The 17082-nt window shown below is 36.7% G+C and overlaps 1 protein-coding gene across 7 annotated transcripts in view; it reads left to right on the forward strand.

The window, feature by feature from the left end:
• Positions 1-17082, forward strand: part of LOC126756223 (mucin-5AC) — a 96699-nt gene that overhangs the window by 56758 nt on the left and 22859 nt on the right. Inside the window, exon 1 of one of the 7 annotated variants that reach the window (XM_050469123.1) lies at positions 11900-12643. The exons of 5 other annotated variants lie outside the window; for them this stretch is intronic. In XM_050469123.1, the coding sequence (XP_050325080.1) occupies positions 12001-12643 (643 nt within the window). In that variant the 5' untranslated portion in view covers positions 11900-12000. Of the gene's footprint in view, positions 1-11899; positions 12644-17082 lie in introns of those variants that run through there. One more of the 7 variants, XM_050469122.1, reaches the window with a different exon arrangement.

The following is a 17082-nucleotide window of genomic DNA, read 5'->3' on the forward strand; positions in this document are numbered from 1 at the left end:
GCGTTGCTTCCCGACCTTTCCCACTCAATTACCAACTTTTCTTTCAGCTTTTTCGCTGCCAACAACATTTGCATTACGAGGCGCTCCCTCATTATTACGAGCTGCGCGTCTGCTTAGATGTTTCCCAAAGATTTGTAGGCATTGTGAGCTTTTTTGAGCGCTTCTACTTGTGTGCGTGTGCACTGTTAAGCGCAAATGCCAGTCAGCGCCTTTCACTTCGGCGCGATTTGCAAAGATTTTGTACAAACTTCGTAGTTAATTACTTGCTAACTCAACCGCTCGTTTGTTATACTTTAATTTCGTCACGTCAAAGACGCGTGAGTAGGAGCATTCAACATGATGCGAGTACCGCTAGCGCCAACAATTACTACTCTTTCCGTAAATGAGCAACTCTTTGGGCAGCAAGGAGGCATAAACTAATTTGCAAATTCAACGCACGCTGGTAAACTTTGTATTGCGTGGCCATGAAAGTGGAAAGACATAAATTAACAAAGGATGGTTAAGTAAATATGAAAGTAAAAAGTTAAAAAAGCGCGGAGGCGAAGGTTTTGCGTGCGTCAACAATGGAATAACAAGTCATTTATATGGAAACAACAAGAATTAAACAAACTTTGATAGGTATTTTCAGAGAAGAGAGGCAGCAAACATAACAAAAATAGCATATTGAACAAACAAGCGGCAAAGTTTGAAAAAAGGCTACGAAACCAAAAAAAAGCATAAATTGATGAAAGATCACTAGTGCAACGAGAACTGCTGACAGCTGTCAATGGAAACAACGAGTGTAAACAAAAAATAAGTTTTCAAAAATAAATACTACACACACGCAGCATCGTCGACAGTTCGTGCAGTCATTGGTATAGGCTTTTTCAATGACGCGCGAGAGTTGCAGCTAAGAATGAAGTGTTCTAATGCAACAACAATATTTACAAACTCTTTACGCACGCACCGTTGCGCAAAGAATGTAGAAGACGGCGACAATCACTGTGTGAAGTTTCAGCACTTGGAATGGTTGTCAAAGAAATGAGGAGGTGATGAATTTGTAGGTAGGCTAGTAAGAGGGTGGTTCGAAAAGTACAGGAGGTCGGATGTTTATTTTTTTAGTTTAATAAAGTTTCCACTCGGGGCACAGAAATCAAATATAACTAAAATTTATATTTATAAACAAGTATTGAGGCAAAAAACTTTAGTGGAAAAGTTGGGAAGAAAATGCCGCCTTGTATTCAAACACAGCTGATCGTTGACAGTTGTCAAAGTTGGCACCTTACAGCAGAAAAGTGTTCAAATTTATTAATATTATACACAAAAAACTTGCACACCTTTATTTTCTACTAATTTCACTAGTTTATTTCACATTTAAATATAAAAAGTTTCACGTAGATTCAATTTTCGACCTCCTTGCTGTACAAAGTTCTGAAAATTACTGTAAATACGGTGCATCGTCTACCCCTGTCAAATTATAGTGGCCTACAAGCTGTCACTTTTGATATTTATCAACAGCAAATGCTAAATTATGATATGAATATTTACTATTCAGAAACATCTAGTTTCTATTTACATTAATATTCTTCAAATACGCATGCTTAATAAACGTCCCTCGTGCTACCGCAGCGAAGTTAATCTTTAAAGCGAGACGCAACCGATGCGAATCGAAAGCAGCCGAGATTTTATGGAAACTCAAGCAATAAATATATGTATATGCGTTAGTATTAGAAAATTAATTTCGAAAAAAATCGAAAATAAGAAATTGAACACAAACTACCTTTGCGCCTCTCTATCCCACTTCCTTTATAATGCAGACAATTAAAGCGTTCCGATTTGTTTATCTAAATTTTTCAGAGCAAAACAAACGTACGCATTGGGAACCGCATAATGGAGCCACTTGCAGTTGTGGAATTGAAACTTAATTTCGCTTTCAATTAATTGCTCCATTTTCCGCTTGTCTTGCACTCTTTTAATTTGCTGTTTCTCTTCTTTGTTTTGTTTGGTTATACTTTTATTTACATACCGCCAATCAATTGCGCCACTTAATCGATTTTAGCTGCTCTATTTTATTATATCATTATTGGGGTTATCGTACTGACCGATGGGTATTTGTAGCTCAATTTACATGCGCTTTTGAAAACAATGTAGGAAGTACTGACGTTGAGATTTCGTTGAATAGAAATCCCACCAAGTTTACTGTGCAGTTGAATTTTGCGGAGAAGAGGACTTATCATAAGACTAGTATACTCTGCGGTGAGAGCATAGGGTTACATGGGCTTCCTCGCCTTACGAAGCCTTTTCCGGTGACCCCTAAAATTCGCCCGCGTTGGCAGGATAACTCCTTACAGGATCATTTAAAGTGGAAAATACGTGAATTTTTGGGACATTTTTACATAAAAATTAAAATTTCAGTCAAAATTTCGTGAATTTTTTTTTTCAAATAGTTCTAAACGAATAAAAAGAATTGTAGAGTTGTAATTGTATTGTTGTAAAAGACCTGTGTAAAATTTCATGACGATCGGTTGAGGAATTCTCATCTTGAAAACCAACTTCAAAAACATAGTTTAGTGAAAAACGCGTCTAAAGACGGCTAGCTTCAAGCACTGGAAGGAAAAATCATAAACTTAGGAGAGTGACCTGGTTATAAAGAGAATATCAAGAGAAACTAACCGAAGTTTAAGGAATTATTTTTAAGACAGTTGGATACGCTCTGTTAGAACAATCGTATTCTGTATTGAGGGAGCCTTCACCTCTAACTGAAGAGCTGATCAAATTCTGTTAATATTTGTTACCGAATTTTTGAAAATAGTACGTGTAGCGAATGGAGATTGACTGAGAATTAAAATATTTTTGCCAAAAATTCACATTTAGAAAGTCTGTTACCAATTATTATTCTTAAAATTAAAGGTCCATTAAACTTTCAAAATCTCTATTCACAAATTTTTTTCGTATCTCTGAGTAACTGATTTTGGATATTTTCGATATTTTAATATTTTAAACCAGAGCCCTGAATTCATCATTTATAAAAAAGGAGAAAAAAACGACGTACGTTCAACTACAAGCCATTTGTTGTTAACGACACCCTGTACAGTGTACACATCCTTAATGTCTTCATTTACAAATATCACCAATTCCCCAAAGCGCTTGGGGCCAATTCACCAATACATTCATATGTATATGTGAACACAATTTGACACTTTTGCATTTCCTTTTCTCACATTCCTTGAGGTAAATACACACTCAACCGAACAGACACTAATTTCCGCCCTGATCTTTTCACTTTTATGAACTGAAAATCATTACAACAACACAACAAAAAGTAAACGCGAAGACAATAAATAAAAATGGTACAGAGTCAAAAACAACAATAAAAAAAAAATATCTTGTTCCACATGAAAATGCCATTTTTGGTTTTCAACGCGAGAAAATGTCACACAAAAGTCAGCGTTCGACCAGCAGTCGGCGGAGATTTACTGTTGACAACTGCGGCAAATAAAGAGCACAAAAGAGATGAAAATAAAATGTGTAAAAAATAAAAATAAATGCAACAAGCTGTTAACGATTTGTTTTATTGCAGCGAAAATAACAAAAATTACGAAAAATCAGCAGAAAAAGGAAAAAGGAGGACAGTAAAAAATAATGATTAAAAAATGTGATAATTAAAAAATTGCGAACTTGCGCATTAAATTTTTCACTTGATCGTCATGTTTGACCCTGTTTGGGCAGCGCTGTTTATTTATTTATTTTTTTTAATAATTCTTTTATTTTTTTATTATTTCTTTTCATTTTGCTTTTTTTTTGTCTATTATTTTTTATTCTTATAATTTTGTTTTTATAATTTTGTTTGCAAAATTATTTGGGTTTATGCCCACGCTTGTAATAAATTTGTTAATTTTCCTCACGGCTATGCGCAAAAATGCATTAGTGCAAACATTAAAAGCTGCCACAAACAATAAACAGCAAGCAGTCGGCAATTACCGTTACTTTACCATACACCATTTGGCTTACTCACTCATTCACTACAAATTTAGCGAATTGCGTAAGTCGAACAAAACAAGGAAAACGTCCGATTTCCTCTCGCACACATCGCGTACGCACACTCAATTGAACGCCGACAGCGCTGCCAGCTGATGCGACTGCTGCTGGAGTTGCATTGAACTGCAATGGTTTGCGCTCGACTTTACACGTTTCTAAAATAAGACACTTTGCATTTGTTTTCCTTCGCCACTATGAGTGTTGTTGTAGGAAATTTTATTTTTAAATTGCCACTTTCAACGATGCGTTAGCAAATATATGCAAGTAAAACGGTAAAACAAGGGAAAACAAAACGAGTACAGCGAGTGCCCTGATGCGTAATGATGAGCGGCAGCTGAGTGCCGTTACAAGTGCGGAAGTGCAGTGGAATAGACGTGGGCGGCCAGAAGCAGGTTTTCGAATCATTTACCTACAAAGTTATCACACTTAAGTCGTTCCCCTTTCTTAAAAAAGATCGTTATAAAGAAGTAGTGAAAATAAAAGTATTATTCTTAAGTGGAATACTCTCTCAAAAACGAAGAATGAGCTCACTAGTAGTTTAATTTGTCATTGAAAATGTTATGGTTGCCGCAGGGGTCTGCCTTTTAAGGCTATTTGCAGCAGCCGGGGGATCAGGAGGTCTGAAAATAGATCGCAGCAACAATTAAAGTTCTAAAGTAATTTATGACCGCAATTTGTGGTATGTTTAATCTGTTTCTGACGGGTTCAGTTGCAATGCTACTATACAGGATTTCATGGAAGAGCCAAACAGCATGTCTCAGAGAACTTGAACCCCAGTCTCACGAAGTTAACACTGATTTAGTCTCTCTATATTGCAAATGAAGGAGCTCATCAGACCATGGTTAAGTATCGTAGTCGGAAAAACTTGCCGACTGCCATCCGGAGCATCGGTGAATCAAATTTTGTCCGATGCAAAAAGTGAAAGTTATAAAAAAAAAAATTTAAACCAGTGGAAGCTTCTCGGCAAACAATATCCTAATATATTTTTGTTATGAAAAATTTTATTGATATGTCCAACAGGTACTCGAAGAAAATCTGTAAGACTTTCTATTTTGTCAGCCAGCAGCACTAAGCCCACCATAAATATTCCTAAACGCCCATCCAAATATTCAGTAGAGGTTTAAGCTTTATTCTTAATTATTTTCTAGCTTTAGATTAGCTTATGTTACGAGGTCTATCCTAACAAGGATCTCAATTAAACAACTTAGTACGCCGGTCCATTATATTACCTAAAACTCCCATATCATAAATCATAAGAAACGTACAAATCGACTAAGCGCTTTTAGCCTATCACAAATTTGTTGAGATCGCTAATGTCAGTTTCCTGGTTCGCTGCAGTTAAGACTACCAAGATGGTTGATCCTCAGCCGGATGTTTCCATCTCAGCCTCCCTCATACAGCTTTGACAACTTGCGTCCGTCAAGATTTTTAACCTTACCGCATAAAATTAGATAGCCATTGTGGTAGGATCAGACATCTAAACTAGTTTGATGATGAAATAGCTTGATGTTATTTCTAGGCAGGGCAGATACTCCTTGAGTAGCTTCGAGCGCACAGTTAGCGATATCAGGCTATCGAAGTGAATACTCACCTCTTTGAAGGAAGCTGCACTTATATCTGTTTCAGGTTAGGAAAATGCCATCATATAATTAATTTACACTCCTTTATGTTTGGGAATCTATATGCGCATTTTACATTCTGGAACTATTTTTGCACAATAAATCCAGGAGCATTTGTTTTGAATACTTCATTATCATATGTTTGACCTCGAGCAAAAACACTTGAGCAGGGCATAGTACATCGAAGGCACCACTTGAAATCTTCGCAACACAATCAGACAATCGCAGATGCAAGCACAAAAAAGGGCTAGCAGCAAAAAATATTGCTAGCAACAGTGTTGACCGGAATACCGCGAGCAGCGCAACATATTTATAAGCAAAGTAACTGTATATACATATGTACGAGAATGGGAGTGTGTATATATGTAAGTAAGAATATACTTGTACATGGGCTGAATGCACCAGCTGAAAAACAGTCGTGGCATTAATATTAATAAATACATACAAACAAACATAGAAGTCGAAACCTTTGAGAAAAAAATATTACAAAAAAGTGTCTGTTGCATCAACACTCATATAATTATGATAATAACGAATAATCCTATCAACAACAAGATCAAAATCAAATTAAGAGAAAAAACGAAAACAATTGCAAAAACAAACAAATAAATGCAAACGCTGTCATTAACACATACACACACATACATATGTAAAGACATACTTATGCATATAAACATATAGACATGTGCATTTAGGTGCATTCCTCTCATAATGCAACAACAAAATGCAATGCTGTACTGCCTTTATTACTTGCATTTGCTGTCTGAATGCAATACTTATTGTTGTTGCAACACTCAAGTACGCCGCACTGACAGCTGGGCTCGCCTGCCTTTGGTGGCAAGCAACTGTAACTGCATATTTACATGAATATGGGTGCACATATTTACATACTTGTATTCTTATCTTGTATGTGGCTACCGTCGCCCGCGAACCCCCTTCTCCAACGCCACTGCAAGTGTGCGCCTGCAACGTGTTGCAAAGCTGCCTCCGAGTTGCCTTTATTATTGCCCAGCATTCGAGCATTCAATTATTACTTCATATTAAAAAAAAAAACGCAGCAACAAAAAAATAACTTACAACAACAGCAGTTCATGCATATTATTATAATATTAATAATCAAGCGAAGCTCTCAGCTGCACAGCACAACTGACGCAAGTGTGTCCGTCTGCCTGCCTGCCTGCCATATTGGGTGTCTACCACTTGGACGCTGGTTGAAAATGCCCTTCTGCTGCTGCTGCTTGCTGTTGTATGGTGGTGCGACCGCCCGTTTGACTGGCTGCCAACATGCTATCACCGGCTGACAGTAAATCTTTAATAATTCAAACACTTCTGCCTAGAGAAGAGACAGCTTCGTTGGTGTTGCTGTTGTTGTTAATATTGTTGCTTCAACTTTGCTCAATATTGCAATGTTATTGTTGCCATTATTGTTCGTGTGCTTATGTCTGTTTAGTGTGCCAATGTGACGCCCAGCAGTTGGACGCGCAACAAAAACAACAACAATAACAAAAGCGCTCTGTTGGTAATAAATAATTTTTCTCAATGCAGTCTCATATGGCGCGCTCTGCATTCAAGCGTTATTGTTGTTTATGGCATGAAAAATGAAAAAACAAAATCTCATATAAACATTAAAGTAGAGATTCTTCAATTTGTGCTTCCTCAATTAATGGTCGTATATCGTTGGCTTTTAATTTCTATATAAACGATCCTCAATTTAGGAATATGTAAAGCGAAAAGTTCCAAATACGCAGAACGCTTTTAAGATTTGTCGGAGATTATTTACTTAGATTTTATTTAGATTATTAATAACTCAAAAAAAAATTCTTCATAGCTTTCATAACTTCAAGTTTTTTTAAGCTTCTTAAATTTAGTTTCGTAATCATAAATTAACTTTTAACATCTGAATAGATTTTTTCTTTGCTATACAAATAAAAAAATTCTTTAGAGCTTTCACTTCACAAAGAACAATGCGGCATTTTATTTACCATTAAAATTTATTTAATGCCCCTTCATTTCAATGAAATTTCTTTTATTATATTTTTTTTACCTTTTGTCCCTGACTTTTATAGAAATATTTTTTGTTTAATGGTTCATTAACAAATTAGAATCTACATTTCAGTTAAAAAACCCAGAATAACGTATGATCAAAGTTATACAAAACTCAACCCCTTTCGGTTTGCCAAAGTAAGAAGCCATTCGACACAGTTGGAAGGAATGTTAAACTGTTTTGAGACAGAATGCACTGTCTAATGGATTAAAAGCATACAAGTCTAAACTTACCTAAACAGAAGGACTTCCGTAATGCTGATATTCTGAAAACTACGGAATTATTATCCAAACAGTTTGTACATATAAGTATATGCTGAACATATACATATGTATTTGTTATGTCAGGGTCGATTCTGGATAAGTAGGAGTCTAACCTGCTACAGTATCCACTTGATCAGATCAAGCTTCTACCATATTTGCATATCGTCCTGATGACTTAATCACCTACCTATTGGCATTATTAAGCCAATAAAGCTGAAATTGATACAACGTACCCTTGATTTCTAATAGAAGGCTCTACACAAAGCTTTGCGATCCACTTGTGATCCACCCTTGAACAGATAGAGTTTCGAAATTCACATTAATATAGCTTGCTGAGCCAATGTAAGGGCACCAACACTTTATCAGCTTGACCTACTGTTGTTGTTGTTGTAACTGTTATCTAATACCTGTTAAGAAGTAAGGTTAGATAAGTTGTCATCGAGATCATCCAACAGTAGGCCCAGGAATTGTGCTGTTTTGACTGGATCGGACCATAGGGAGAGGGGTGTCAGATGTGTAGGGTTGGCAGGACATGCAAAGAGGTGGTTACTGTCATGGGGGAACTCGTCTCTCGCTGAACATATATGTATTTGTTATGTCAGGGTCGATTCTGGATAAGTAGAAGTCTAACCTGCTACAGTATCCAGAACAAATCTGAGCAAGGACCACTCTCGATTCTCGCGGCAACTCGAGCTCGTCGTCTACAATGGGTGGTGATTGATCTATTCACCACTGTTTAATTATTAACCACTCGTGTAGCCGCTTTTTATTGAATATTATTTCAAGGAAAGACTAGACAGAATCCTACGACCATTTTGTACCAAATTGTAGTGCATCCGCCGAGAGTAGCTTCAGTTTGGTTGAATAAAGAAAAAAATTTTATCATGAGCGCTATTTTTAACGCTATTTTCTGCGTGTTTTTGCCTTCTCTAGTTTGCTTTGTGCTCCCAAACAAGCTTAACTTGATATTCATTAATTGTAATATGATCGGAGATCTCCAAAGGTTGAATCCACATGATTTAGTCTTCACTCCTCTAATGTAATGTTTGGGTCGTCCATAATGGATTTGTAAGAAAACTTTGCTGGCGCCTCAATACAATTTTGTATTTTATACTTACAACTTGAAATAATTAATTCTGATATCTGCTCAACTCCTTTCAATCGAGCACATAGCTAATTAATTCCGATTCGGGAAAATCTCCAGAGTCTGATTGAAAAGTCACTAAAGATTTTCACAAGTAGAAAGCTTGTGGTTTTTTCGCTGAGAATTAGATCATTCAACTTCGACAACAAGCGATCCGCAAAATAATTATGTCTCGCTGCTGCTTGGTAATGATATCTGCTGCTTGACGAATATATTTCTGTGCACCATATAATGTATGTACGTATATATGTACTATATCTAAAGATATGCTGATATCGAGCTGCGGCACTCAAACTAGCAATTGTGGCATATAACAATGATGGCCAATTGATTTCCGATGTGAATTCATTGTGTCTTCCACGAAACATAAATATAAATAAACGTCAACTCCACTTTGCGCTGCGGCCGCACGATCTCCCCACAGTCGCACTCACGCGCCTGCGGAGCACCGAACTTCACCCCCAAACTGAACCGTAGAAGATGCCATAGTGTCGGTGCGACTTAACTTTGTCGCTTTAAAAATAAAAGCGAAACACAAAAATGATTTATAAAATAGACTAAAAGAAGGAAGACGAAACAGAAAGTTCAAACAAAAATCCGAATGAAATTCAGCTGCAGAACTTATTGTAATGCGTAGAAAGAACTAAGTCACTAAGTAATATACCATACAGTAGATGCCAAAAGAATGTTTATGCTTCAATCATATTTATAGAAGCATTTAAAAAAGACTTGAAAAGAAGTTATATAGTATTCAAAATAATTATGACGGAACTCTGAATATGATTATAACTCTAATATCTTACGATCCTTAAAAACATTTGCTAAAGTCAATCGATTTTGATATTTCTCTCTAGAATTTGTCTAAATCATGTTTATATATTATGTCTTGTATTATAAAATTGAAAATCATATTTATTTTCCTGTCAGCTGAAATCTCTGTCGCCATTGTTCTTATATTTTATCGGAAATATAGTTATTTCTAATTGTGTTTACTTTTTATAAATATAGAAAACACATATTTAGTTTCCAAAAGCAAACGTTTCAAGTAGTTTCAGCGTATCTTATAAAGTTCAATATGTGTCTAACCTCAAACCTCAAATCGTTTGATGAGCTTTTGTAAATGCTTAAAAGCTTCTGATAAAACTTAAAGCTTCTTTGTCAGAAAAAGCTCAAATATTCCTAAACCTAAACAAGTAAAATGAGCATTTCTTTTAGATGATCATTAGAGGCACGGGCCGAACACCGAGACATCTGAAATAGTCAAGTTATAAAGGTATAGAAAGTGTACGAATAGATTTAAGAATACCTGCAGAAATACAATAATATTTATGATATAGTAGCAGACGAAGGACTTTAATGGGTATTTTCTTTCTGTTTCTTAACCCGAAACTGAAACCGAATCACCTAACTAGGATAAAAAAAACGCCCGCTCGCCAAAAAGAGAGTTATAAAGAGATATAAATAAAGAAAGAGAAAGCCGATTAATTGAGACTTCTAGAAGTTTTATGATTTTTCGAATCACTTTGATATTTTACCAGTATAAAACAAATACTCGTAAAACCAATTGTAGTGTGAACAATTAAGCATCAATATTTTCAGTGATACTCTTAGAACGCGAGCCTTTCTCACACTTTTAGATTGTCTTCAGATAAGGGTCGAAGTGTAAAGCTATTATGAGCGTACAGCGAAAGAAACAAAGACCTTAACAGAAAGACTTTTAGGCGTTAAGAGAAGGAAGTGCTTCAATATAAACATAAAACATTATAAACCGAATTCTAAAGCGCGATGGTCGGACACAATACATTGTAAGCTTTCTTGTGACGCACACTGTATGCGCATATGTTTTGAGTTTAATAATATGATGAACGCCCTATGAGAAAGAAAGACTAATTCCACTGGCAAGTGAAACATTTTCAATGCAAAAATAATTTGGAAAGAAAGAAACTTGTGTTTTGCAGGTCTATAATACAGTTAATATTGATGGTCAGCTGGCACCAAAGTGTTCTGCTGGCGGTCAGTATGTCACACTAATTAACGGTAACCTGTTGGCTGTCAATCCGCCCGTCCACCTGGTTTGCTGCTGCTGAAATATTAATTGCTGAGAACTGGAAATTTATTTTACTAGAACATTTTTTCCCTGCAGGGTGTGCACACACATAGCAACATATTTGTACTCATGTGTGTTTGTGTGTATGTAAATATATAAGACAGTGCGCACTCAACAACTTGAAGACAACATGGAACTTGGAGCTTCACAAGCGACTGCCCGCGCAACGGCCCATTTGTGGCAGCCGCAAACTGACGACTGGGGGACGCGGAGTGTATGACATTGCAGGGCCATGAGATTGTACATTAGTGTGTGTAAGTGTGTAGATATACATACTTCAGTATCAAGCAATAGCTGCTGGTGGAGCGCCGCGCAACGCAGATGGCGCGTGAAGTGGAGCAGTCAGCAGCGCGTCGCAGCAACAACAGCCGCTGCAGCAGGGTATTCGTGCTGAGCGCAAGGCGAAGAGTGGCAAGCGCAGTTGTTTGCGGCTGCGGCAGCAAGTACTAGCAGCTTGATCGCATTTTGCCGGTGGTCTTAACTTTATTTACTTCGCAATGAGCAATCAGTCGCATTTTGTTGCCGAAACGGTAAAGTTGTGTCGAGCGCGCTACGTATGGCAGCGATAAGCGTGACGAAGTCAGTCCATGAACTGCGTTGAGGAAAATGTAGTGAAGCGTGCAAGCAATAAGAAGCGCAAGAATACACACGTATATATTATTTTTGGGCATATTTTTGTGAAGAAGTGATTTCAAAAAGTGATTTGTGCGCAAGTGCGTTGCAATTGTTGCAACAAAAAAATTCCGTTATAACGAGTAACTTGAAATTTTAATTACAAAAAAGTGTGCAAATAAAAGGCGCTCAGGATGAGCAAAAAAATGTGGAGCAAAATATTCAAATCTTCGAAAACGACGAAAGTTGCCAAGTTGTCGACGGCGACGGCTGCGGCAAAGGCGAACAAGCGCTGCAGCATTTACGAGGAGTACCAGCAGCTGAATGGCGCAAAAGTCGAGGGCGCTAAGAAGCAAAAAAAGCTGGCCAAAGGCGTGGAACAACAAAGCAAACAGCCGCAGGAGCAAGAACAACAACAACAACAACCAAATGAGTTACAGCAAGAGGAGCCGACGACAGCTGGCGATGTTGCAAGCGCAACAGACGCAAGCACGCACAAAAATGCAGAAACGAAAACAACAACAACAAACATGTACAAAAATAGCGAAGTAACGCAAATGCTTGGCACTAGCGATGTTACGCTTGCGAGCAGCAGCACCAGCAACAACAGTAAGCCACCAGCAGGTGCCAATGACCAGCTAATTGCCAATAAAAATAACAACAACAGCAACAGCAACAGTGGCGCTGCCAAGCAGCAGTCCACCTTTGCCAAAGTTGTTAGTAGCTTCTCGCTTAAGCGCAACAACAATGCGGGCGCGCAAAAGCAACAACAACCGCAGCAGCAGCAACCAGCCAAGGGAAGCGGAAGCGTTAAAGCTGCGGGCAAATTGCCAAAGAGTGAGTTCAAACAGCATGCCACGCCTACTAACCAACAGCAGACTAGCGGTCATGCGTTGCAGCAACAGTTAAAACAAGAAAAAGGCGGCGATTTGGTAGAAGTTGGCGTTAAAGCGGCGGTGGCGAATGGAGAATTGCAACAGCAACAAGAAAAGCAACAACAACAAGCGAAGCGCTCATCACAAATTCTAATTGTTATCAAGCAAATTGTGACATCTAAACCGCTAATGGTGTCGACAGCGACAGCCGCGCCAACAGCAACAATGCAATTGGCTGCAACGGCAAGTGTTGTCCTCGCCAAAGACCGTGCAACAGACTGCGCCGTCAATCAAACGTATTCAAGTGCAACGCATGACAATGTCGCTATTTCGGCCGCTAGTGCTGCTGCAACAAAAACAACAACAAGAGCTACTACTACAAGCACGCATTCAGCTCCTACTACCACTTTTAACAATAACAATAACAATAGTACTAGTACAACTACTAACACGCGCATGTCAGCTGCCGCAACGCAAGTTGGAAAAAGTAAATTATAGCTCCAATATGGAAACGCATACAAAATACACACATACACACACACGTACATGAAGCATGCAGCATGCTTTGCAATGCGCGTACCGACATTCATTCACCCATCAAACACCTTACATATTGATCGATTGTTCGATTACTGCGCTCCCATTTGCATTGCATGCCTTTGAATACACTGCACAGTGGAGCAAACAGCACATTTATTTTATTAGAATTCGCAAATTATTTGGTTTAGAATTTTCAATCCGTAAAAATTTCAAGTCAGGTTGTTTAAATTTTTTACTAATTCAAAATGTTTCTTTTGGAGTTGCCGTATTGTTTTAAAATCTTTTTTTTTCAAATATTTTTTTTTATTTACATATATGTTTTTTTTTAATTTCCCGATCCTTAAAGTTTGAAGAGAACGTGTTATAATTTTCAACACACTGAACAATATTTTTAGGGCTACCAGATTAAGACTATTTAAGATAAATTATTTTTGTGTTGAAATTATGAAATTATTAATCTTTGTTTGTTATATTTTCTTTTATTGTGGCTATTTATTTTAAAATATTTCATATTAAAAGTAAGGTAGTAAGGTTACCATCTATGTATTTTTGATTTGTTAAAGCTTTTCATTTCATTTGGAGCTTCAAAATCATGAACATAAAAGTCTATAACTGTATGTGGTTGCCATTGTCTGAATTAAATGTTTATGATAAATTTTTTCTTTAAGCCTTCTTCTAGGCACGATTTAAGTATCACTATTGGAGTTCTTTCCATAACTTGGACATTTCATCTACCAAATGTGCGTTTACATTCCCTATCACCCTGACTTCCTAACTATCTCAGTCAGTTGTTTTTATTTCACGAGCAATGAGTCGACTATCTAGTGAGACATATTGATGAGCTTTCTGTTTCTATATAAAATAGATTAAAGTGTATCCAACCAGTCGGCCTAGGTTCCATGAAAAAAAAATATTGCCTTCATATTAGTTCCTATTAAATTGTGTCTTACATTCAGTACATTGACAGTTTATTATCTTTTAATAATAAGCCGAGAACACAAAACTGCGTCAGTTGCCTCTATCATTTGCGAGGTCACGCCAGTTGTACATCCCATGTGCAGACAGGTCGCTATGTACTTGGGCCTTTCATTAGGTGCCTCGACGCCCTTTTTTCCGTTGTCTACCCATAGGTCGGCTTTTCACTGGAGCATCGTCTTCTATGCGGACGACCAGGCCTAACCAGCCCATTCGTTGCATTTCTATGAGCTTAAATATATACAGTTCGTGGTTCCACCTTCACCGATATTCATTGCTCAAACGGCCGACTCCAAAGATCTTGCGGAAAATGGTTCCCTCGAATTATCCGAGTTTTTTCATTTTCATTCGTCAACGTCTATATTGCTGCGTCGTATAACAGGACGGGAATAATGAGAGACTTATAGCGTGTCATTTTTGTTCGTCGAAAGAGGGTTCTGCTTCTTAATTGCTTACGAGCTCTGGCTGAGTGGCAAGAGTTATTTTGCCTCTGATCTCCATGCTTAGATTATTAGTGGAACTTATGCTGTTTCCGTGTTATACAATGTCCTTATATTTTCTAAAGTTATAACTGCAAACAGTGACGTAGTTCCGCAGATGCGAGGAACGTTTATGTGTGGTCTCCAGGTACTTTGTCTTGAAGTCGTCAACCATAGGACCAAATCGAAGTGTTTAAGGTATAAAACTTTCCATATACTACCAGTAGAAATAGATTCTTGTCTGGTTCTGTACTTCGCTCAATTCAAGAAACTTTTCCCAGGGAAATATGTCAGCGCTCCATTAATACCTATACAACTTTAACGAGTTCTCAGTTTTTGCAATTACATACTTTGAAAATATTGTATCGCGAGTCACTGTGTTATTACTAACTTATGCATTTGTTAACTGTTGGTAGTTGCCAATATGAAAATAAAGGTATTTTTGTGGCAAGCCCTTGCATATAAACTCAATGTTATTTTTTTATTACTGTCATGTCAATACGATTGGATTTCTTTGTCGTAAATGACTTTTAATGCATTTTTTCAATGCAGAAATCTCGAAAAAAGACTTGCCAGCTCTATCTGTCAATCAAAGTATTTTCGCTTTTAGCACTTGGCCATCATTTCTTTGCAAACGCAACACACCAAACGAAATAGCAAATATTTATAAACAACAAAGCAGTAATTAAAGAAAAGTAAGCGCGGTATTTGGATCCCAAGTATGCAACAACTTTTACTAGACCACTTTTGCTGAAAAATGTAGCGATCGCTTGTAATTACAAGTAGCTGCAACAGGTTAACAAACTGGCGTTATAACCTCAAAAGTGTATTAATCCATTAAGCGGAGATTAAACAGAGTTACTTTGGGCGCATGACTTGCGGAAATTAAATGCGCAGTTTGTTGTTATTTAGCCTTTTATGAGACTATAATCACAATTTATTTATATAAGCTTTGTTATATCACACAGCGCTCTGAGAAAGTTTGCATACTTGCTTATGGGTTAGTAAATAATGAAGTCATGCTGGTGCTGATCGCTTAATCGAAGTTCCGAAAGCAATCTACATTCAGCTCCCGCTGAGGTAATGTGTAGTCAGATTATTGGCGTTTATGCCAAATTAATTAATCAGCTGATGCGTTATTTATTATATAAACAATGTATATATTACTTAACATTAAATTTGAGTTATTACGTTCCGAAAATACTTATAATGCAATTATCTATTACCAATAAGGTGAAAGGTAGCCTTAAGGTCAAACTTAAAGATACCTTAAAGCTTGGGAAAAAGTAAAGTGCATATTTTTACTTTGTCGATAGTTAATGTTAAATATTTCAAGGTAATCTTACCAATCGCCGAATAAAAACGGATTGCTAAATATCAAAACAGTGAGAAAAAGAAGAAAAATTAGAAAATTAGGATACAGCGCCATCTAACATAAGCTTTCGGTAACAAAAAAAATCACAAATGAATTCGTCAACCCAAAAGACAATAATACTCGTTAATATTTCAGTTAATTAATAAAATAATATTAAATTTGTAATGTATAGTTAAATATAGTGGGCCAATCACTTTAAGTGCGCATAAAAAAAGGTTAAAACGATTTTCCATTAAACATATCATTTCCACGTCTAATTAACTCTGCACCCACTTATAAGGAGTAGCAGATTTTTCAAAATATTATAGAAACTCAAAATATCAACTGTGAGCAAGTTATTTACTGCATGAAAGCAGAAATACCTGTGCAGTACCTTATTGTTGTCAAGAATATATAAAAAATATATTTCTAGCTATCAAATTTTGCAATCCAGACCTAAACATTCTTTAATCTACGAAGCGAGTATTTTCTTAACATAAACATTAAGTCAGCGAATTTACTCTTCATATGTATCGCTTCATAGTCGGTATTTCTTGCTCATCACAATATTTTTGCAGTTCAAAAAGGCCAACAAAATAGCTGATAACACAGCGGAGTGATTGCTTAAAGCGCGATTTTACAGCTCATGTACCTATTTAACCTTGTTAACGGAATTGTGTTAATAATTATCAGTGGAGAGTTAATTGGTTTTGATGAGTTCATGTGTTGTTATACATACGAGCACGAGTTTGGCTCATAATGAATTTGGAGTAAATGAATGTATAGTATGATGTGTTTTGAGAGCATTTTTCGATTTTTACTTAAAGATAAAGATTAAAACAACTTTTGCGAATTCTTAGAATGACTAAGGTTGTCATTATTATATTTTAATAAATATCACGAAAGGTTGATAAGTCAGTAACAAACTTTTCAATGATTAAAAATCCTAAATATGGCATATAAGCTGAAAGTACATTTCTTTCCATAAAGATATTTTAGCAAAATGACCCCTTTGTAGTGTTAATCCATGCTTCCACACACATTTTATGAAAC

This window comes from Bactrocera neohumeralis, chromosome 4 (genome assembly GCF_024586455.1).
Source record: "Bactrocera neohumeralis isolate Rockhampton chromosome 4, APGP_CSIRO_Bneo_wtdbg2-racon-allhic-juicebox.fasta_v2, whole genome shotgun sequence".
NCBI lineage: Eukaryota > Metazoa > Arthropoda > Insecta > Diptera > Tephritidae > Bactrocera > Bactrocera neohumeralis.